The sequence below is a fragment of the Cydia fagiglandana genome, chromosome 1 (assembly GCF_963556715.1).
Source record: "Cydia fagiglandana chromosome 1, ilCydFagi1.1, whole genome shotgun sequence".
Taxonomy (NCBI): Eukaryota; Metazoa; Arthropoda; class Insecta; order Lepidoptera; family Tortricidae; genus Cydia; species Cydia fagiglandana.
Window position 1 is genome coordinate 10,816,671 of NC_085932.1, and position 24,910 is coordinate 10,841,580.

At 39.0% G+C, this 24,910-nt stretch overlaps 1 protein-coding gene across 3 annotated transcripts in view; it reads left to right on the forward strand.

Annotated features, from left to right (window-relative positions):
- LOC134663744 (phosphoinositide 3-kinase adapter protein 1) overlaps positions 1 to 24,910 on the forward strand; it is a 39,264-nt gene that overhangs the window by 12,372 nt on the left and 1,982 nt on the right. Inside the window, exons 1-14 of one of the 3 annotated variants that reach the window (XM_063520223.1) lie at positions 7,300 to 7,413; positions 10,909 to 11,209; positions 11,291 to 11,535; positions 19,263 to 19,380; positions 19,987 to 20,213; positions 20,659 to 20,825; positions 21,180 to 21,324; positions 21,447 to 21,598; positions 21,689 to 21,821; positions 22,197 to 22,387; positions 22,678 to 23,509; positions 23,679 to 23,747; positions 23,855 to 23,952; positions 24,344 to 24,486. In XM_063520223.1, coding sequence (XP_063376293.1) covers positions 7,377 to 7,413; positions 10,909 to 11,209; positions 11,291 to 11,535; positions 19,263 to 19,380; positions 19,987 to 20,213; positions 20,659 to 20,825; positions 21,180 to 21,324; positions 21,447 to 21,598; positions 21,689 to 21,821; positions 22,197 to 22,387; positions 22,678 to 23,509; positions 23,679 to 23,747; positions 23,855 to 23,952; positions 24,344 to 24,486 — 2,858 coding nt within the window. In that variant the 5' untranslated portion in view covers positions 7,300 to 7,376. Of the gene's footprint in view, positions 1 to 7,299; positions 7,414 to 10,908; positions 11,210 to 11,290; positions 11,536 to 12,287; positions 12,609 to 19,262; positions 19,381 to 19,986; positions 20,214 to 20,658; positions 20,826 to 21,179; positions 21,325 to 21,446; positions 21,599 to 21,688; positions 21,822 to 22,196; positions 22,388 to 22,677; positions 23,510 to 23,678; positions 23,748 to 23,854; positions 23,953 to 24,343; positions 24,487 to 24,910 lie in introns of those variants that run through there. The other 2 variants (XM_063520231.1, XM_063520238.1) reach the window with 2 other exon arrangements.

The window sequence follows — 24,910 nt, forward strand, 5'->3', positions numbered from 1 at the left end:
TATTGGTATATCCTCCTTGCTTCGTTCTCCTCAGTGCTGAGGGTCGTAATGGTATGTACGTACATATATTGTTCTAAATAATGTCCAGCGTTGATACGCGACTGTCATACTCAAGTAGAGTAACGGTAGTTGCATTAATTACACTATAAACTGTATTGATGTGGTATTGATACAACAAAGTACCTCTAGTGTTCATCAATTCATTTTGAACTTCTACGAGTACGAGTATATACCTACGGGTATTGGTAGTACAGTCGCCATCAGATATATCGGAGCGGAGAAGGTGCTCACAAATATCTGAACACGCCTCTATTGTCAAAGCGTTAGGGTGCGTGTTCAGATTTTGGGAACACCTGGCCGCTCCGATATATCTGATGGCGACTGTACCTAAATGAATAGGTAGGTACGTGCGCTACCAGACAACACATGTTTTTCTCTGACATTAGAGGTTTTTTTTTGTTTAATGCATATTTTTCACGTCGCTTAGCTACTGTAAGAGAGAAAACCATGTATTTCTTTCCAACCTCCATCGTAAGATCCATTAATGTTTCTCTGCTGAGAGCTTACATTATCTTACTCGCACGAAAACCTAAAATTAACCCAGATTAAGGAAACACCAATATCTGGACAAGGTTAACAGCCACGATGTTTGTGAGAGAAATCATCTGCGGTCATGTGGTGTTCGCCCACTGGAGTCGATGACCTGCAAGTTTAACAATCAGATCAGTTCGATAATCGTAAGGAACATTAAGATGAGAACGTAGGTGTTATTACTAAACAACTTTTACTATTGGAAATTGTATACGCTGTTGAGTATGACCGGAAAACAACATCCTGTATACATACATACCACTCATAAGTTTAATAAGTCACAAACAACGTTAGTTTTAATAATGTGTAAATTGTTATTTAATAATTTGCCATAGAGCTGCGTCATTCAATAATAGCAACATCTACGAAGGCATTTGTGTTAAATAGCTCTAAATTATAACCGCAAGAATTAGGTCGGTTTCAGTTTCACGGTAGGTACCTACACAAAACATTAGTTGCATCCAAAACAAATGAACATACCTTACTCACAAACACTCGTATCTCGCAACTCTCAAGACCTCGGATCAAAATAGCTCATAAGCAATAAAAAGCAACTTTGTATTCTTGTGGCGCGTCTCCACGATAATCCGTGGCTGTTTGGGAACAGTTTGCTGGGCGGAAGTAGCCAATTGTAGCTGTCGAGTGGACCCGGCGGCGGCCGGCAACAGGCATTGTCTATAATGTCTATTGACCCGTATTATGCATGCTCGTGATAGGTTCCCGGACAGATCTATTCTGCTAATGGTAAACTAATACGCTAATGCCAGAAGTAGTCTTGATAATTCCGTTAAACCAGCGAAATTTGCTTACTATGAAAATGGGTCCGTTAAAATCGGTCCTGACTCCGAATCCCGAGTTCTTATACCTAGGTAATTTTACATATTCAAAAATATCAATGTCAATTAAAATACCTAAATATAAAATGAGCACGCACTGATGTTATGTTATGTCCTTGAGCTAGGCGTGTGCGAACGCTTGAGTGATTACGGTTTTGACAATACGACGTATTATTAAAGTCACATATTGTTGAATTTGGAGTACCCAATCTTAGACAAACAGGATGGGACAATACCTATCTTGAGGAAAAACCTATGTACAGTCGCCTGCAATAATATGTTACTCTTCGAAGGCCGCAAAAACATGTGACACGCTCTTAAGGCTTAACAAATAAGATTGTGTCAGATATTTTTGCGGCCTTCAAAGAGTAACATGTTATTGCAGGTGACTGTACACAACTATAAATTTTATGCCATTATTTTTTCGGCTCGGGTCCTAATCCTAATCTGTTAAATAAAAGGCTTTGCTTCTTAATACCTACTTACTGTACTTTGTAAGACCGTACATAGGTTTCTCCTCAAGAAAATACAAAAGAAAATAGCGGTTTTACAATAACTGAAACTAAGGGGGACTAGATAGGTATCGTCCCATCCGGATTGTCTATTCTCGTCCTAATATAGGTACCTAAGATACAGTAAGGTCTTTCCACTACCCATCCGTAGGTATCTACTGACATTCAAGTGTTGACATTTTCACTCCCTATTTTTCCCGTTGCGCCATCAGTATTACTGTAGAAAATAGATTTTATTATCTGAGATCTAGGTGTATAAGGTTAGACACTTTTATATGAAGAAAGGTTCCTATTATACTAGAGAAAACCGAAAATATTGTCTACAGTTTTGCCATTAGTGAAATGGTTTTACAACGTGGTAAAACCACGTTTTAAGGCATGAGACAAATTTCGTAATGCAGTAATAGGTTTATAAAATACGCGTCCCTGCAGAGCATCTAAATAATCTCACTGCAGTTTGTATTTGTAGGTACCTACTATTTTATCAATCTCTGAACTTGAATATTGATCACAGGAAAAACAACCGTTCAACGTATGCTACCTTGGATATTAAAATTGAGCTTATGATTATGACATTCAAACACAGACTTCAAATATCGCTTGTCAAATTATAGCGTGTACTTTAGAAGTTATGAGGGAACAAATGAAGATACATACATACCCACATACATACCGGTCAAAATCATAACCCTCCTTTTGTGTTGCCGTAGTCGGGTAAAAATAGGTACCAAGGAGTGAAACACGTGGAAAGTATTTTATTTCAAACTGGGGCCCTGTGTCAAGCTGCGCTCTATCACAGGCCGCGCAGTCCTAAAATGTTAACTGCAAAAAGTCAGAAGGAATATCACGCCCTAAGCTCTTTATTAACATTCAGTAGGCCTTTGCATATCTCTCGGGGAATGCAGTCGTGACTCTGGCATTTGTTTTAAATCTAACAATAGTACATTATTGTCGAGGCTCGGAAGTAGCTACTTGCAGGCTGAGGATTCGTTTTAAACGGACGACCTTGGGAGTCCGTTTAATTGAATCCGAAGCCAGCAAGTAGCCTTCCAGCCGAGTCATATATAGTGCTTTTCTCAAAAATGGTGCAAGAAATATAAATATCATAGAAATATTTTACAAAAGCAACATTCTTACGTATATATTTTCACAGAACAAAGCCCTTGCCGCCTTTTTATTTTTTTTTATAAAAAAATAGAAGTGTATTTTTCTGCCGAAAATACGCCAACCTATTTGAGACAGCTAAATAGTCGCGGTACTAATCATCTGTTTGGCTGTTTAATGGGCCTGTGCCTTCATTTGATATGGCCATTTCAACTTTTAAAAAGTTTGGAACTCGACAAATAATGGAATTTGTATGCAACATTGCAGTCCTAAAATCGAGACTGCAATGTTTTTAACTTTTTAATTTTTGACTGAACATAAACTCCGCGCTTCGCGACCTATTTTTTACACGGCAAAGTCGACTTTGACGTCCATTTTTGAGAATAGTACATTATTGCAGAGGCCGGGAAAGGGCAATTCGTGGATGAGTTTCGATTTTGTCGGACGACGCGAAGCGGAGTCCGACAAAGAAGACGAATCCACGAATTGCTATTCCTGCCGAGGCATATATAGTGCTTTTCTCCAAACATGCGAGGAAATAAGCTAAAATAATTATTATTTAAGCATCAAGCATCACTCAAATCAAACCTTCACATCCAAAATGTCAAAAACAATTTCCCTCTTTAATTAATTTTTAAAAGTTAAAAGCACAAACTTATTCTGCCATTCAGTACCATTCAATATTCGTTCATTCAATATAATTGCGCAATATAGTTTGTCAAACCAACTTTTCAGTCAGTAAGAACCAGGAAAACTACACCCATCCTTTTCTTTTGGGTGCTAGTACTAGTGTAAGACAAAGATAGTATGATTCTCTTTGTCTATGTTTGAAATGAGAAAGTCCTTTGACAAACTATGTAAGCTTTATGAACACGGATGAGATTTAAAAAAAATATAAAAATAATATTTGATTTTATTAAGCAGTATTCGCACGATCATACACGTGAAATGATAGCTGATCGGGTCGTGTAGAAGCGGCTCGCGGCAATAATAATTGGCTGTTTGCGTTTTTTATTATTAAAAAGTAAAAAACACTACAGTAATAAGTTATTACTGTAGTGTTTTTTTACTTCCCGTCCGCTAGAACAGGACAGCGATAGTTTGATGTTTTTTAGTTAGAGTTTGACATTAACGAAGAACTTCCCGTACTATTTTTGCTACAGTAAGGTGAACATTTCCGAGCATATTGGAGAAAAAGAATCTTATTGAGCTTGCGGCGGTTCCTGAAAGTGTAATACCTAATTATCATAAAGGCGATTAAAGATATATACTATAGCTACATATTAATGTATTTAAACTTTATCGCACCAAATAACAAAAAAATACAATAGGTAGCGTTTAAGGAACAGGTGGTAATACATATATTTATTTATGATCTCTATACTCCTTGGTGGAGGGAGGACAGAAGTCAAAACGGACCAAATTACACGAGCAAAGCTGCGGGTACAGCTGGTAGTTAGGTTAGGTTAGTATCCTATGAGTTTTAGGAGTGCTGCTGAATAAGTTTTATACGTAAATTAAAAATAATACATTATACTTCAATAAAAAGCGATTTACTTAGGTATATTATCATACATACTAAATAAGTCTTATACATATTGGGCTTATCGAATTTGCGGACTTAACGGAAACTTAAGTCATTCGGTGTCGAATTCAATTCAAAGCATTCAAATTTGAATAGGCAGGGAAGTTGGTTAAAATCGTGCGTTTACTATAGTCGATGCACCACTGCAATATCGTTCCTTTATTTACGAATGTCACTGGTGTGGATAAAATAATTAGAAATGACTGTACACGGTTGCGGATGACTAATGGAAGAGTTTTAATTACAGAGCAGCCAGTGTGCGCGCGGCGAAAATAAATCAAAGTGCATTCCACAAAACCGCAAGGCTCACGAGCCTTTAGGTAACAAATTGTCGGTCGAAAAAACATAAATCCAATTTTTCGCATTAATTGTACAAACACGTTCATAAAAAAGGGAAACACCCATGATATATTATGTAGGTAAATAAAATTACGACACGCACCAGTACTTAGATATAACAAAGTAAACATTAGGTACATGTGCGTATTTCCAGAGCTGCTCCCTCAGCTCCCTGCCATCAAAAGCATTTTCCGACAGTTTAAGAGCTTTTTCTTTTTACGAACCGCCCGTCGCGTGGAAATTCTGCGCTATGATTCTTCGCCTGAGAAATCAGATTTAATTTATTTTAATGAGATCTAGAAATCACCGAGACCTTTTTGATGGAGCAATTCGAGACGCAGCCAGCCAGTTAATTGACGACGAAACTACATTGTGGATCTCCATTGTATAGAATTTGTTGATCCAAATGACCCGCCGGTGGCGGCGGTAGGTATACGCGTCTACGGGCCGCGTTGTTTTACAGCAGATGGAAGTAAACACAGCCGACCCAACATCTGGCATATTTTTTTTACTTCCACCGTTGAAGTCACTCCTTAGCGTTGCTTTAAGAATCAAACCGTAACCGAAAGGTCGGTCCAGCCCGGTCACATTTTTATTTTGGTGGATTCTGCATCATGTCCATTTTTTGCGTCAAAAATGTTAAGTTTCCAATTTCCAATACAGCCGATGCCGCTAAAACGTAGGTATATTTCGACACTCTTAAGGAAATCAAAATGTATAGGGTACTTCCCGTTGCCCTATAATTATAAAATTTGGCAAGATTAAAAATAAAAAAAAACTAAAATATAAATAAAAAAATGTACAGAACCCTCGGTGGGCGAATCCGACTCGCACTTGTCCGGTTTTTTATTTATAACCTGATGCTTGCTCCTACTTCACTTCACTTTTGTTGTTGGAGTCACTCGTCTGCGTGTCACCTTTCTAGGGACCGGGACGGGACCCTAAAAAATATTCATGATCACTTCTATAAATTATAGTTTCAACATTGTAACGATTATGTAGTCACAATTACATACATATTTACATTATTTGTTAAACTTCTTGGTAATTTCTAAAATTAGCTTATTTTTCAGTTTTATTTGCCGCATTTGAGCTTGGCACATTAGACATGCACGATTGCTCGTGAGTATCAGCCTTAGCTTTGCTGATGAGGTTTTTAACCTCCGAACTTGAGATCCTGAAGGTCCTTTCAAGTTTAATGTCCAATAAAGGCAAGAGAGTAGAGTAAAAAGGCGTGGAAACTTAGGTAGGTACTTGTAAGTAAAGTAGGTACCTACTTATGAAACAGTTTCGTGAACACTGGTTTAATAATAATGCATTGGAGAAAAATATCTACTGTAAGTAGGTAGGTACCTGATTAATAAGATCCAAAAAAGAAATATATAGGAGGAGTAGGAGTAGGAGGTGAACTTCAACCATTAGGTCAAATCAAAAATAATTATCTGATATTTCCGTTTTCCGGTTAAAAGTTTATTAGTTCCATGCCATAAAATATATATATTTAGAAAAACGGGCCTATGAGCTCCAAATATTATGAATGGGCTTCAACATCAACACTGTATATGGTATATTTACAAACATTGACGCCCGGCCTGTGCTACCGAAATGCACAGCACGCTCCAACACATTAATACTTAAATTAAATCTGGCCTGGCTTGGCTCCCCCGTTCGCTCGACGCAGCGTACTACATGCGCGGTTTTCAGGGATCCATACCTGCATTTGTCCGAAAGAAAACTCACTGACCCGTTTTTAATTTAGCGGTTTCTATAATTAGATTACCCCAATATATATATTTTTGCGGTTGGTACTTACTACTTATACATAGGTACTTAAGCTAAATATTGAGATTACGTATGCTGAATATTCTTAAAGCGTATTAAAATATGTTTGTTTTACAAAGATGTATAATGTTTTCAATTCATTTCATTTGGCTGGATGCCCAGGGGCGTGTCCAAGTACATATTATATTAGTAACGTTCATCTGGTTAGGTGGTTAGGCAGTGTATGATTTAAAATTTAAAAATGTCTACACACAGACACACACCAAGTTTCGTAAGGGCATTTAAAATCGGAAGCATTGCAATATTGCATTTCCTTCCGTTCCCACGAGCTAGCAAGGGGATAAACGAACATATGTAATTGATAAAATGGTAAAGAACCGAGCCACCTGCCTCACTCGAACATACTGTAGTACGAAGTAAGGAACCCTCCAAATCACAGCCAGTACAAACTTCCTAAAGCTCGGCTGCGGGTTACGACAGGCGCTTCCGCTCGTGCTAAGAAAGCTCGCTTCCTCATGAAAGCGGCGCACGTGTGCCGTCACCTGCGGCTGCGCCGGCGCAGAGCCCGCCAAGCGCTCGCCGGGATGTGTCGTGCTTAGTGATGCGAGCGTATAGACACCAGTGAAAATGGGACCCCAATTTGACTACAGTTTACGCGCTACCAGTGAGTGTTAAATTTGATTTATACATTTTTATTATTTATTCGACTTTATAGGTATCTGAGATGTTCCGGGAGTTTAGGTACAACAATCTGTGGTATAAATAAAAACAACATCCCATTATTTGAAAACTAGAAGCAGGATATGGTTGCACATAATTTTTCTAAGTTAGGTGTTCGTTGACGTTGAACGGAAAAATGATGAAACTTTTCTAATTTCCCGCGCCTTTGTGTAAGAATCTTCTAAGTTATTTGAACGTTTTTCACGAGTTTAAAGGTCATTATTGTTTTCATAGAGCGTGGGAGCGAGCAATGAGCCCCAGGACACTATAGCTGAGATGAAAAATTGGATTCTTTATTTATTTTATTCGTACCTATATTTTACAACTTTTACAAGTAGGTATATCTATCGTAACGAAGACCACTTACTTTTCGAAGGCCGCAAGCATATGTGACAGGCTCTTATGGTTATAGCTCTACAAATAAGATCGTGTCAATTTTTTTGCAGCCTTTGTTGTGTAACATATTATTGCAGGTGACTGTAAGTTAGGTACCTTTACAATATTAAATAATCTGTTATGTTACTTCGTAATTAAGATAAAAAACGTAAATGCGGTAAGTACTTGTGTTTACACTGTTGTAACATGCCGCCTTCGTTCAAAGCACATTCAGCCAAAATACCGCGAACGCCAAAATTAGTCATTAGGATGAAACATCTTAAACAAATTATGTTTGTAACGTATTTAGAGATTCCTTTCATGCCTTCTGGGAATAATGATTAATTCATCAGAGCCTCGAGCGTTGTATGCCTTATTGCTTCTTACACAGGCCTTACAGCATGCTATCTAAATTAGTTAATCAACGAAATAATTAATCCTTCGAAGATTCTTTTACTGTTTAGATCCCGTTTTAAAAATATTTTCTATACGTATATTAACAGCCACTTTTAAGTACCTACCTTAATATTAAATATGCAAACATGTTACCTGCTAGCGAGATTTGTTATTCAAATCAAAACAATGTTTCCCGTTCAAATTGTTATTTAAACAAACAAATGCTTGTTTAATTTCAGCAAACCTTAATTGAAGTAAAATTAGGTACCTTCAAATTTTCTCGAGGTGTGTAGATTTAGTACTCTACCATTGTGATATAAATGATAAACAGTAAATACATATTTAGGTAACTTTAAAAATGTAGGTACCTATTCATATTTCGAAGATTATTTTATCTACATACTTCAAGAGTTTCAACAGTTTCACTACTTAATATGTATAAACCTTATCACTTTTATTAGGTAGGTAGCCCTAATGACGTTATTATTAGTAATGGTTACGGTATATGGTTAGTAGAATTGATATAAGCTTTTAATATATTTATTCCTTTTTTATATTAATGTCTTTACTTTAATCAAAGCATAAACATTTTACCAACAACAGTATAGAGTATTACCGTAGGTCTATCGTACATAATAATCGGGAGAGAGCATTAAATCTCCAGAAATGATCATTAAAATTAGTGTCACAACACAATAGCCTTTAATATCATTACATGTTAATAGCCGTCATTTATTTTAAATCTGTGTCCCAAACTCCGTGGAACTGGCATTGTTTGTGAGTTGTTGCCCGCCACATGTTCTCAGGGATTTCATTCCTATATAGCACCGAGCACATCGTCAGAGGCCTACCAGTATACGTGTGACCCGAAAACAGTAACCGCTTTGAGTAATCGGGGATCAAAGTAATTCTGGTACGCCCGAGGAGATGCACTTGGGCAGGGCTGAGAACAATCCACAGGGACTCTTTTGTCCCGCCCTCACCAGAACGAACCCAATACACATGCGGGCTAAGAAAAAACCCCATTAAAGCAAGAGATTTTATGTATAAGTTACTATTTCGAGAATTTTATTAGCTACAGAGATAAATTAAATATACCGAAATGGAGATTAAGCACGTTTGATCCTTAGTTTGTACAACGATAACAATTGTGTTTATTTAATTAGGATCAAACGGAAAGAAAAATACATAATGATAAGCATAATTGAGATGAATATTATTATATTTATTATGATATGACCTACTCTGAAGCTTAGGTAAATTATACTTGCCTATTAAATAGTAAATATGTATCTAATTACAATGCCCTAACAACAATGTAAACAAACAAATGTAATTGTATGTTTGATGAGAGCATTCAACTTTGAGGTGACTTTTGACATTTTGGGAACAAATTACCTAATCTATAAGATATCATGATTCACGATTCAGTAGATATTGGGAAAGGTTTACACTCGCGCCCAAGAGTGCTAACAACTTACTACTTGGGGTTAAGTCTTTTTTAAATCAAATTTTACAGAATCCTTGTAATAAGTAGGTATACGACTATATGTAGGTATGTAAATACCTATTCTTAGATACCTACAATAAGTTAGAGATATTAATAAACCTGAGTCGCCTTTTACGCGCAAGGAATAAACCTTTAGTTTTACTTATCCCGTTACTATAATAAGCTCCAAAGCCCAGCCACCCCTGCAAAGGGTGGGGCTGCTCTGGTGCACAGTCGTGTTCGAAGCGTCTGTGCCGATAATACTCTTACTTAGGCAGTACTTCACTACATACTTTATGTGGCTCTGTACGTAATGCCCGAGATAAGCTGGGTAAATCTAAGCAAACTTGCGGAATGGGTGTCTTGATACTACATCTTAGTGATGTAGTATAGTATACTCGTACATATACATATACATACCTACATATAGCATATATACATATATCGTACATACACATATAGCTAAAATATGTGATTATTAAACCTACAGAGTCTAAATGTAAATTGCTTTTTCAGCTGTCACTGTATTTTAATTTTTATAGATAGGTATAGAGTCATTAAAGCTTTCCGCCCCTAATAGTGAATCTAAAACAATCGTCTATACGGTACACTTTTTTTCTTTAAATAAACGCAACACCTACAAAAGTAATATTTTCAAAAACAATATAAATCGGAGCAAGTTTTACAAATGGACCTTTCCATTTATATTATATACATTGTAAGACTTGTAAGCACTTGTGAGTTACCGCAGATTATTTTCTGACTTCACAATCCTCTTAACCGAAGTAATGGAAACCTAACTAACATTAAATGAGAGAATAAATTAGATGCATCTCTGTAATACCCCAGCTACGCCACAAATAATATCTTTAATAGTATAAGGCATCGCCCTACACCACATTGCCTATTGTCTACGCCAGTCTTAGGCGGGCTACGAACGGAGATTACGTTCAATTCGCATTTTCCGGCTCACAAAAGTAGGTTGCTCCACTCGCCCGCACTGGACGTAATGGAGAGCCGTTAGTTCATTGGCGTTATTGAATAATTCCCGCGAGCCACAGTCGCCGAGTGCCAGGCACGGGACATCGCCGTACACTATGATCGTTGGTAAATATTGACAGAATTAATTGTCAATCTTTGTCTTAAGATTGGATAAGAACTACATGACATTTGTTACAGATAACCCGTCATATTTTGCGCTTCCCAACGCCGATGTTCTGGACAGCGCAGAATCAAATCAAACTACCGCGGAGCCATGCTCCCGCTCGGCACCGGGCCGCGTCTGGGCAGATGCCAGATCTCTGGGCTCTCCGCGACGAAGGGAGCCAGAGAGCCCCCGAAGAAGGGAATTCCGAGCACTATTGCGGTCTTTGTCGGCCAAGGAGCCGGAGCAGGCAGAGGCATTTCTGCGAGGGCAGCCCAGACCGGGGGATGTCGCGCCGGGCGACATGAGGCACAGTTCCACAGCACCACGGATAAAGTAAGTTGTCGAATAATTACAAGCATTTTCATATGTTGTCTGTTAAAACGAGCCATTACATGTATATTATAATTGTCGCAGAAAAGGAAAAATCAGCACGACCGTGGTTACACCTGATGGCCCTCAGGAGCGCGAAGAGGTGTTTTACACCATCCCCCTTCAGGGACGTAGAAGGCACTCCGTGGGGGGTTACTTGGCGGCGGGCGCGTCGGGCGCCGGAGAAGTTACTTCAGTACCCAGCGAAGTTCCTAAAATGCCACCGCCGCGGTTCGGACCAAAAGAAGAAGAAGTCAAACGTAGAAGACCTAAGAACTTTCCCTTTAAAGGTAAGATTTTTTGCTAACCTGTAATCTCTTGATCATATTTTCGATATCTTATCTCAGCTTGTCTGTTAAACGTACGTTTGTGGTAGAAAATGGATATCTGCATAAAAAAATACAAAGACAATGTTAAATATTTGTTCCGGTATATCAAAAAATTATGTTATCTCGTCTTTAACTTTATTTTTCTTTGGGAGGGAGGGGAGTGAGGAGGGTGCTCGTACCTAGACACAAAACGAACAATAAAGGAAACTTACGCAGTAAAATCTATTATTAAGTAATAGCACTGATAAGCGTGTATATGATTAAGATGATGATAGATGGTCATAAACATGTCAGTGGAGACGTCGGACAGATACCAAAGTACGTTGCACCCGCTGCGCCCTTCTGCGGCCCCAATCGATACGCGCGCCGCCGCCCGCGCCCGGCGATGCACCGTACCGCGGTACACCCGAAACGGGCGGCGCTTTGAAGCCTCTATCAACTTGAACTTTAACCATTTGGCTATCACAAACAATAGAGAATTACATTATTATTATGTGTTATGCAATTATCATACAATCCATACCTTATGAGAGTTATGAGTTATGTAACATACGACCCCTTACACGCACCTAATAAAATAAATACGTAACTGTAGTACATTGCATCGTTAAGATTGCAAGCCATCTGCCATAATTTAATATTTATATTCGTCCCTTGTGTCGCTACTTAAGCTTATCAGTTTCGAGAAACCGTAATGTCTGCTTAAGCGTAGGAAACGCGGCTCGCATATTTATCTTCGGGGTTGTATTTGGCAATCGATAACGTTAGGGGAATATAGAGTCGAGTCCGGAGTGTTTGATTAGGTTGTCGGGCAGCCGGGGTGTGCGATTCGATTATCGTCGCGTCGCGGTTTAGTATGCGAAGTGCGTGCGCTCGCGCCGCTTGACGCCAGTCGGGGCCTGCGCGCGCGGCATTATATCGCGAACCGCTCTCGGTCACTTCGCAGGACTCGCGCGCTCGATTTCACTGCAGATCGGTGCAATGACAGTTTGTTTGGTGCAGCTTTGAGTTTGTGGTGACAATGGAAGCCGAAAGTGAGTTTTGAATATTTTTATTTTACACTTTTCCTAAACAAAGCCTTATAGTTTTCTCATACAAGGGTAGGTGTGGTGCAAAAGTATTAAATATATATTAAACATAATTGTATTATAAACAATAGATACCTACGGTTGCGCGGTACATACAATATATTGTATGTGTTTGAAAACTTTTCACGTAGGTTTTGTTATAAGACTGTGGCAAACAAGCGTTGGTCCCCTTGGTGGAAAGCGGTTACCATAGCCTACTTAACGTAGACTAATAACATTATTTATTACCAGTACCTAATGTATGTATTCTAAGACGAATTGTGTGAAAGCTTTTGTTCCGCTGTATGATTTATATTCTGTAAAATGCCTGTACGTCGTCTAAGTTAAAAGTCAATTGTAAAATTCTATCCGCCTTTGTCAGCCCTCCTTCGACTACTTAGTCGGCAGAGAGGCCATCACGTCGGAAAAGTGTGTAAATTTTGTAGTTCGAAGGTGTACCACACCGACCCAAAATCATTGTCAAAGAGACACCGTATGTCTTCACCAAATTATCTTAACTTATGTTTACTCTTTACCCTCACAACTTTAGACTCTACGCGTTCGCCATAAAGGTGACTATTGTCTGTTGTGGGAACAAATTTATATTAGTTACACGGTACACATTACCTTTGCAGGGTTGTAGCATGCCTGAATAAACATAGGTTAATTTACATGCATCGAAGCTCCTCCCGTAATGTACGCGCGTAGTGAATGTCAATGTTCTGAGGAACAAGAGTTAAAGGTACATGCAGAATCGCTACCACCGAGCCAGTATTTAAATATCCCATGCATTTTGTGTTACAAGATTTAGGTACCTACATATATCTTAAATACTCCATTTTCTTTACAGTGAAGCTTTACTTTTATTTCCAAACAAAAGCCCTTTAGACACGATCATCTAAAGATAAAGTATCACCACTTGTGGAGATTTTTACACAGATCAATTTTACTTGTCGTCTGAGCATTCAGCAAAATAATTTGCAATTTAGATAAGATCATTAAATAAATTTCTCTCAGAGGGGACACGAAAAAGTTTTGGAAGATTTATTTATTCAAATGTAATTCGAACACTGCCTTTGAAATGAAGCAACTTTGTCAAATGACTCATTAATTTAACAAATCGAGAGTTGGAAGTCTCGATATTTTCACTAGGTACTCGAACAACCTAGCCTAGCCTAGGCTCTTAGCCCTCTTAGGTACTCAAGTCTAATGTCCTACGGTCCTATTGTTATTCGACGACGAGTGACTACATTATCGCGTTAGATAGAATATTAAATTATTACTACCGATTGTGATCCTGGCGCCGCGGGGTGACACTTATCGCTTTTGACCGCATTCAAGGCTGATTTGTACACATAAGTGTATTTATTGACTTCCTATTTACTAATAGGTATTTACCTAAGAGTGCTACTCTATGTATTATGTACCTAGACAAATATTTCACGCGTAAATTATGTTTTTTTTACCACAAAGATAGTTGTGAATATTTTTAATAAACGATAATAATAGGCTGTTATATTTTCCTTAATGATGTAAGAGGTATTTTAACACTAGATTTCGATTTTACGCCTGCAATTGTAGTAAAGTAAAGCACTAAAATGTTTCAACATCAAGCTTTGTTAACTAATTTACCTACTTGTACTAGACCCATGTGTTGTTTATTAATAGGTAAGTAGGTAGGTCCCCACTTGGACATGGCCGTCTTAATTACTTGGAACACTTCGCTAATTAACTCGGTTGTCAGCATTAAAAATAGCGCGGGATCCAATGTAAACATTAGAGATGTCACGAATATTCGGCAACTATTCGGTATTCGGCCTATTCGGCCACTTTGCCGAATATTTGGTATTCGGCCGAATGGTGCCTACTATTCGGCCGAATACCGAATATCTGATGCACCTACCTAAAATAAAAAATAACCAAAAACTAGGTATTTTTAATAATTAAAATGTATTCTTGAAAAGTAGTTAAATACGAAGGTACGTTTTTAGCGTATACTGATCACAAAATATTATATTTTTATCATGAGTCTGAGTTGATTGACTCTAACTAAATTCATTAATTCAATTCAACATAAAAATACCTAAAGCTAGCAGCAAGAATTGTGCGAACAATTTTCATAATAATTGTGACTCAAAATGTTCGCATGTCATGCCGAATATTCGGTATTCGGCCGAGAGACGGGCCGAATATTCGGTATTCGGTATTCAGCCAAATTCACTATTCAGGGCATCTCTATGTAGTAAACATACGCGTGCTTTCAATAAGCTTCGAAGTTGCTTCATTTGTGGTAAGCAAGCGATGCTGCATCTTACCACTAACCGGTTATTTGCGTCGTGGTTTTCTGGTGTTAGGTAGCTAATTAGACATTTAATTAAGTTTCTTTTATCATTCGCCCACAGACAGGCAAACTTTTTAGCCACACCGTGGTCAATCATAATATACCTATAAAATAATTTCTCACCACCCGCTGCCTGAGTAAATCGGTAGAGTCGACAGGAGTAACTAAATTGCATCCCGCCAAAACATACCGTGTAGCGACTGTAGCGTGAAGCTTTTACTACGGAAAATGTTATCAGATCTCGTAGTCGGTATATACGAGTAGCCAACCTTTGACTCTACCTAACACTGACCTATTACCTTTACAAGCTCTAATTCTATTAAACCTTATATAAATATACATCTCGGTCGAGCAGTATGGTTTGACCGCTTCAATGAATGTGCTAGAAAGTAACGATATTATTTCGTACCTACCTACCATAAATACACTACAAAGATAATTTGCATATTTGACATAGACAGGCATAATAATGAAATCCAGAGCAAATTATAAAAAATGTATTCATTTCATTTTTACTAAGTGCTTTCAGAAAACTTGCTTCTATAAAAGATACCTACTCCTTAAGTCTCTAACGTTAAAAACGTGACCCAAATAATTCGTGAAATCATAATGAATCATTATTCCGTACACTGCGGCGCCAGATCGTGCGATTTAGCACACTCGGCTACAGAAACCAGGGAAAGAAGGGATGTTTATTTTGATGTCGTGAATCATCACATTAATCACTCGGATGCGCACTCAATACTTGCTGTTTGTTATCACAGGTTTCTTTACCACTAACGAGGCAGACTGCAGATTAATTTGTTCGCCCTAAATATGAACAACAGTCGATACCTTATGAAAACTTCCTGAAAATATTCCCGAATAATCGCTTTTATGGGTGACATAAGGTTCTCTCTTATCTTCGTGTTCTGCGTATTAGCACAGTGTAAAAAGTAACTGAGGTCCGACGGCCTTTGACGTGTACCGAGCTACTAACAATGGCGATGACAGCGATGTATGCAGCTCGGGTGCGCGTCATAGCCCCCTCCCCCCCTCACCTCGTCGACGTCGAATGATTGTATAGACCAGTGGTTCCTAACCTTTTCAGTCCGGTCACCCCTATGACTAACTAGGGAACCTAATTTTACCCCTCCTCCCAATGGTAATAAAAATAAATCGTGTACGTTTGTTGTATTGTTATATTTAGGTCAGCTTATTACCCCCGCCAAATACCAGTTTTACCCCCACGGGGGTAATTACCCCCAGGTTAAGAACCACTGGTATAGACTGTTGTCTTAGCTTCGCGCGGACCCCGCTAAAGCCCGTTAGACTTGAAATTCTACTAGTTGGTTAGTTAAGGCTGTAAGTGCGAAAGGACGCATGCGTTAGGTAAACACGGTCGTGCCCCCAGTTCTGAGGGCCTACCCTACCACTAACATCGAAAAGTCGAAAATAATTACCTGCCTCTCTATCGCTCTTGGTTATTCGATCGATTGAGAAACAGATAACGATATCAAGTTTATGTTATTCTCGGTACCGCGGTAGGCCCCCTGGTTTCACATACCTATTATAAACGGAACCTAAACTACAATCCCGTCTTAAAGCGTCAATTCATTCAGTAAATAACTTTTAACTACCATAATAAATACTTAATGTATAAAGAATTTCCTAATAAATGCAATTACTTAACCAGCTAAACAGTAAAGAGGATAACATAAAGTTTTACTGGAGTTCTATGAGCTGCTTCCTCCCTGTTCCTAGAACCTCATCAACTTAAATGGGTCACATCCTAATGCTTACTAAATACGTACATTGTTTTAAGCGAAGCTATATTAACTAATGCGTGTTTACTGTTTTACTATGTGACTGTGTTAAGACGAATATCGACTCCATAAAGAGTAGGTACAGTCAGCGTCGTATGGTAGGTAGCATCCAAAGTATTCAAATAGTTCGGTACGCCATACAAATTATATGCAGTACAAATGAAAATTACCTGCGTACCTATGTGTGATTCAAAACAATTGGAACGAAGATGGTAGTGCAAGTACTTATTTACTCAAGTCTCGTAAGTTTTTAACTTTAGTATAAGACATATAAAACATATTTAGGTTAGTATTTACGAGTTTTCGTAGGTACTTTTGTCACTTTTGTACCCGCGATGTGTTAGTTTCTAATAAACTTGATAATAAGTAAAATTTTGTTAACATTTAGAGAAGCGAAACCGTAAATAAGAGTGAAAATAAACCTACATGGCTTGTATTTCAAACACTTGTGAAAACATTAGATCAAAAAGCTACCTGCCACATGAAAACAGTTATTAGGAAACTGCAATATTTCACTTCACACATCAAACGTAGCGGCCAATGAGCTGGAAGTTTAAGCCACAACAGATTTTATGCCCGAAATGGTACAGCCCCTGTACCTTTGCTCTGCTCTACTTTGAAGAGCTTTGCGCAATATCCTTCTTGCCGAGTGCGGGTAAAAATAATCTGAAGTGCACCTCATGTAGCACGGTGCAATGAGGTTTTAGTTCAGAACATTAAGAGTAATATTTCATACAAGCCAAGCGTATGAACTGTTCATATATATGCTTGGCTTGTATGAAATACTTTGGACTTATTGTTTCTGGAAATTCAACTACCTACCCTTTTCTCATATTTTGTTCAGTATTTTTCATAAGTAGCTCTTAAGTGTTGGACATATTTCTTTAAGCACCTACAATCTACCTATGTCTTTCAAATAACGCTACGTCTTACGTAGGCGAACAACGCGCGAACGCAGCGCGGCGAAATCAATCCTTTGATGCCCATAGAAGTGTCCTACGTAAGCGATCTCGTTGCGAACGCGGTGCGGCGCGATTTGCACGCGAATGTCAGGCGGCGCGGCGCGGCGCGGCGCGGCGGCGGCCGCTTTCGCCGCGCCTTCGCGCGTTGTTCGCCTACGTAAGATGCACAAACTTAACATTTATCGATGAGCTAAAGTTCCCTTAATTATTTAAGTTAATAAGTACGTATTTTAATGAATCCATTTTAAATGTACTGGACAAAGCTCAAAAGAGCTTTTGGGATGTGCGTTAGCCACAAATCGAGAATTATGATAATGGGTGCATTAAGTACTGCACTATCCCCGCATTCCAACCGAAGCGAAGCTATTTCGCCACGTGTTTCAAGTTATCCAGGCTTGTTCGCATGTCGGGCATCGCGCGTTAGTTATTCCGGGCGACGCTGATAGACGTTTGTCTATTTAGGAAACGGATATTACATTTAGTCTCGTCTGCATTTGGCGGCAGAGGTGGGCAAGTATAAATCCGAATGGGTTTCCGGCGCGCGCGGTGCATAGCATATTTTGTAAGCAGTCGATGCGTATGCGCGGAGCTTGGATGCAATAAAAATGTTAACGGCCAACGTATGTTTTCATTCATGCAGGGATATGGGAGTGTGTTTTTAGGACAATGCCTTATAAGTTGAAGTAGTTGCAGGTTCTTTTTACACCAATAAAACTTGTTACGGATAAGTAACGGATCTATTGTACCTACCTAGTTTTGTCACGACAACAATGTTATTTTTTATCTTTCTTTTATGTCTACTGTGAACCAAGCGCATTCAATCTTGCACGCGGAGATAGCAGAAATGTATTGATGCCATTATGCTAATGAATCGATGCTTCTGTTCAATTAATTGATTTCAAGTGGGTCATTGAGTTGCTGTAAGTATTGATTATTTTACGGATGCCAAACGTTTGTTTAAACTCCCTGGATGCAGATAGCGTAAGGCCCGGGTACATAGCTAGTATATTTAACAAAAAGCTAGTTCTACGTAAATATTTATGCTATCAAACGAAATGTTTAAATGGAGTTAATTTCGGTGACTTGAACTTGGTGCTGTGACCCGGCGATACGGAGTGAACGACTCCGTTCATATTATCCATTATCCCCATACAACACTTCCTTTCAGCCTTATTTTATTCCAATTTGACCAAGACGTTATTGAGTTACGACAGTTCAATCGTCAGATTGTGGCGGGAAATATGATATTCCAACATGGACTCTATAAGTGCACATTTACATATGTGGCAACAGGATATATTGTAGCCTGTTTTATTGAATAAATATATAGTTATATATAATAAATATTAAGTACCTGACTACCTATTCGTAAGAGTAGGTAAACATGAATATAAATGAGGTTCATCACGGATAACACTTTTTCGATAATTTCAAAAATTATTTGTGACTTGATTGAATTTTCTTTATACCTTTATATTTGTTTGAAAAGATGTTAATTTTAAAAATGTTACAGAGATGGAAGACATTGCGATCCTGTGGAGTTCGGGCTCGCCTGAGAGCGCCCTCTGGTCAGACTACCTAGTAGCAAGCTTCGACAAGATCATGTCACAAAGGGCCCGCCATCACTACAGGTGGGTGTTTTCCCATTTACCTATCGATTGATTTATAATACAACCCGCCCGTGAGCTACTTCTGTACCCTTCTCCCCTTCCTCCCTGTGAAACTACAAATAATAGGAATATGTACAGTATATTAGGTATAGGTTTGGGACACGCCAAATCATACGCCTTCAAATGTTGTAAACGAGCCAAAAGGACTCTTTTGGCCTAATAAACTTTATGTCAGTGTGTCGTTTGATGTTTCTTTATCCTATGTTTTCAATGTAGGGTTAGAATTTTCTTGCTAAAGAAGTTATCTTGAAAAGCTTCTACTAAAGTTCGCAAAAGCTCTACAATGTAATTTCGCCGATGTTTTTCCCGGCACTCAGCTTAAAGCACCTAAGGGATAAATAATAAATATACTTTGTAGTACCTATTTATTCATATTGTTGACTTTACCTAATATTCTACTCTATTTAACATGCCAAGGCATACCTATAGTAATTAAATTCCGTCATAACGTTTAGTTACAGGTTATAGATTCACTTAACATTCAAATAAAATAAACCTTTCCATTAAATCGTTTAGAGTAGGTACCTACTTAAACTTTTGACGGACAAATTTTTATTTACCTTTTAGAGTGACGCCTATAACTGTGGAGGAACTAATGGCCAGCGACTCACAAGAGAAAATAGAGAAGCTTTCAAAATCCCAGCTTCAGATAGTTATCCTGTGCCCGAACCTCGCCACCAAGATGTCGGACCTGAGGGCTGAGAGCAACATGGAGGCGATGTTCAAAGTCGACAAGGTGCTAGTAATGCTGCTAGGTGTCGAAAAGAATCAAGTTATTGCGAATAACTGTGAAGGTAAGAAAGTGCCAATCGAAATCCAAACGTTCGTTCGTAGTGACATGTTACAAACTGTAGGTAGGATTGCAATCTCACGCACGCGGTCGAATGCTGATAGCGACCCTGCAGCACCCCATCTATGTATGGCGGAGTCGGCACTCGTTGGTGGTTTTAGACGATAGTCCTCCTCTGGTTAGTCCGTCATCCCCCCTGGTTCCGCCGGACCAGGTGGCATGCGTAATCGCATTTCCCCAACGTTAAAAAAAAGGATTGCAATCTCACAACGGGGGATGCTTTAATATTACTTCATCACTTTTGCATAATACCAATGTGGCCTACCCTATGGTTCCTTTGTGGTAAAATAGCATGATGAAGAAGAGCCTCGCTATACAGACAACCGCATGAAATGATTATTTTAACCTAAATCTTTACAAAACCATTCAAATGATTGATGATTACGCAGACTACCCGACGATAGAGCAGTGGCAGATGATGTCGGTGCGCGAGAAGGACACGTCGTTCGTGGACACGTTCCTCACGGCCGCGGTGGGCATCCTGCGCACCAAGGACTGCAAGGACACCGCCACCGACCGCACCAGCTTCTCTATCGTGCCGAAGAAAGTCAAAATTGTAAGAAATTTGTATTGTTAAACGGAATTGAAGTATGATACCTAGAACAATATCTACATAATCAAAAAAGAAAACGTGCTAAGAATACAGCAGTTCCCAGAGCACTCGGTCATACCAACTAAATACCTACTATTTAGCGCTCTGATGAATATATGTAGTAGAAAAAAAGATATGGAGAAGAAAAGAGCTTTTTAAAACAATTATTTTAATGCCTCTGAGAATTCGATCAAAACTGCATCAAATAATTGGCGTTTATGAAATACGTAACGTGGAACGTTTTATATAGGTAATTTATTCACAAACATATACCTATATTTTCAAAGAACGCTACAATAACACAATTTCTTTATTCAGGGACATAGTCGAGTCATAGCACTACTCAACGATCCAATCAGAGAAGAGGACAGTATCAAGATAATCGTAGACAAGAAAGGGGAAGCCATCCACATACCGACGTTTAAGAAGCGGAATCCTTATACGCTACAATTTGATATTCCAGGTAGGTACTAACAATTAAAAGGTAACAGAATAACGTCAAAAAAATTAATAAATAAACCGCAATTTATAACAATTCACACTTAAAACTATTTTCAATGTTATAATCTCGTTGTTTGCTTACAGAATCGTGCCTGGATGTATCTATGCTCGTATGGGTTAGAGTCAGCAAAAACGGCCAGCCGTTGGGAAGGAGGCAAATCAAATGCGAAAGTCGACTTAGAGAGTTAGACCAGTTACTGAGGGCGTCAGATCATCCATTGGAATTTATGTGCCAGGTAACACTATATCTAAGTTAAATATCAGTTTGCCTACCTAAATGTTTTATTAGAGATCTTTTGCAATCTCAATTTACCTCTTTATTTCAGACTTTAGGTTTTAAAACAACGAGTAAAGAGCAACTCGACAGTTGGATGCTCAGCGCATTCCAGAAGAACATTCCTCCACACTTCAACTTGCTCGTTTCTAATGAGCAGTTTAACCCAAAGGCTGATGTATCAAGTAAGTACCTATCTACTTATAAGAAATAATTTTAACGTATTCAAAATAAGGTAACGATCCACGTAACTAACTAACGTAACTTATTCGCTTTTATACTTTACCATGAACGTCCACGGTAACGGCACGTTTTACCATTCTGATAAAGCAGAGGACCTATAAACGTAGGAAATCCTACGCGGTCGCTTTTAAATTTCCGTGCACGTTGCCGGCCACAATATACCGTTACCGACCATTCGTTAAAATTAGCTGAACGGCTGCACTCGATTAGTTTTATCTATCAGAGAATTGCCAGTTTTTAATGAAAAAGACTGCGAATTTCTAATTTTCAAGAGATGTTCCAATAATGAGCCTTACAAATCACGAATTTGTCGTCAGGCGGCGAAGAATACCCCACCCTACTGCACTGGGCGGCGCGCTTCGGGCTGGAGCGGCTGTGCTGGCAGCTGCTGGAGTGCCCGGGCGGCGGCGCGGCCGTGGCGCTGCGCAACGTGCGCCAGCGCACGCCCGCCGACCTGGCGCGCGACTACCACCACACCAGGCTAGCCGAAGTGCTGGCTGACCATATGGTAACACCCACTTTCCTCAACATTTTTATTTAAATATTTTCTGTTGCTCATTGTCGTGATTATATAATCACGACAATGAGCAACAGAAAATATTGAAAATACACATGGAGCCACTCTTTGTTAGAATTCTTCGTCCTATTTTTAAGGTTCATCTACCAACTACGATAATATTGTAGATATAGAAAATCTAATAATTAATATTCAACCAAATAACTAAATTGATAATGATTAATTTTTTTTACAATTTATTTAAAATGTGTAATGGTCTAATGGTAATCCATTTGTTTTAGAAAATAAACGAGTTCTCCAATATGTATTACTATTTGAAAAATATGACTGAAAGCGACAAAGACGAAGACCAAAAAGAAATTAAACACGATGAAGAGTTACGAATTGTAGAAACATGCGACACTGTCGACTCTCCCACGAGCCTCGAAGCGAAAGCTGTGGAAGAGCCAGCCACCGACCCCTTCAGCGAGGCATGCACTCAAACCCTGGAGGACAATTTAGACAAAATTAACGAAAGCAAAAAGAAACGACCCGTCCTGAAAATACCAAAGATGAAAGAGCAACTTTACCAAAACGACATACCCTTCCACGATGACACCGCCGGCAGGATCCAGCAGGCGATAGAGCACGACTACCTCGTTCAGCCGTCCAACATCAAAGTGGAGAGCCCCAAATTCAGACCTAACAACTTGTATGCCAACAGCTCCCGGCTCATGCCTCAGCAGTCCGACGTTTTCCTTTACTCACCCACCGAAGAATCCAAAAACTTTAACATAGAAACACCCACCAGTGACATAAGCCAAATAAATTTGAATGCCAAAGATAGGTGTAGCGCTAAATCAGGGAAAGAAATGTTCCCGTTAAATGGACAAGACGAGTTAGCGGAAATTATAAACGATTTCAAGAACAATGTATTCTCTATTTCTGAAGTCGAAAAACTGGTTATGGAATGGAAGAACCGGAATGAGACGCAGCAATCCTTAAAAGAGAAACAGGAGCAGCTCAACAAAATGCGTGAGGAGTACGACAAGATCCAACAAAGAATTAAGGACAATTTGAAAAGGCCAACCCCGTTCGAGAGGGTAAAGAAAATTTTCTCCAAAGGCAAAAAACGTAAGTTACTAAATAAATATGCTCACCCTTTGAGATCTTTCTTTTTTTGTCTTTTCATTCTAATTAACTATTAATATAAGGGGATAACTTCGCCTTTGTACTTCCATTACTCTAATTCATTTTTGCAAACCTGTGTTGTATACAATAAAGAGATAAGTATTTTTTACAGATCACGACCAAAATGGATCCGTTGAAAAAAGGAAAGGAAGTACGCGCCCTAATAGCAGCTTAAGCGACAGTGAGTACCTTTGGTTATATGACTTATGTCTTATACGAAATATTTTTTTCTGAATGACAGAAAATATTCGAGCTCTTAACTAAATATTGTTTAATATTTTTGTGAAGGTTCATCATCATCTGGGCGCCTGAGCACCGTCAGCGGAGGTAGCGTAGCGGAGACCAACAGTGTTCAGTCAGAACAAGATGACAAAGCGAGGTCTATTGTAAGTTCATTTTTATATCATAATAATCACATGTACGTCTAAAATTCTAAATCCGTGAACGTGGCTAGTTCTAGTACAGTCCTACTACCTACCTACAATTATATTTTACACAATGAAGGCCGCAAAAATATCTGACACGATCTTATTCGTGGAGCCATAAGAGCGTGTCACATATTTTTGCGGCCTTCGAAGAGCAACATATTATTGCAGGTGACTGTACCAACGTACAAATTATGAAGTATTGTACATTATCCTAGTGTTAGCCGTTGTAGTGATTTAACGCTTAGAATATTTTTGGGTTAGTTTTAGCTACGTAAAGCCTATAATATCTAAGAAGAATGATGAATTGATTGTAGAATAAAGAACTTACCCATAACTTGGACTTGTCCAGATTTCGTCCAGTACCCTGACGATGCACTCGGCGAGCGAGCACGACAGCCGCCTCGACGACTACCTGATCCCGCCGCCGCCGCGCCCCCTCAACGGCTGCCCGCAGTTCACCACATTCGGCCACCCTAAACACGATCAGACAAGGTACGTTACTTGGTTGCATTAAAGTTTAGTCAAGTGCCGTAACGACGCTTGGATGAGTCAAAACATAATTTGAAGTATAAAATAAAATCTTGGATTATATTTTAGAAAATGAGATTTGGGTATGGCATACCTAATGTTTACGTTAAGTGCATTAGGCCCACTTGCACCATCCCACTAACCCGGGGTTAACCGGTTAAACCTGGAGTCGCCATGGTTACCCATACAATTTGACACTAGGTAAACGGTTTAACTGCTTAACCCCGGGTTAGTGGAATGGTGCAAGTAGGCCTTAGTGATAATGATTAACGACGTATCTCTTGATTCCTTGTGCAAATAAACGTTAATTTCCAATTGCATTATGAGTTCGGCCTCGGCAGACTCGCAGAAATTAGCTTTCATAGTGCTACAGAAGGTTGAAGCCTCG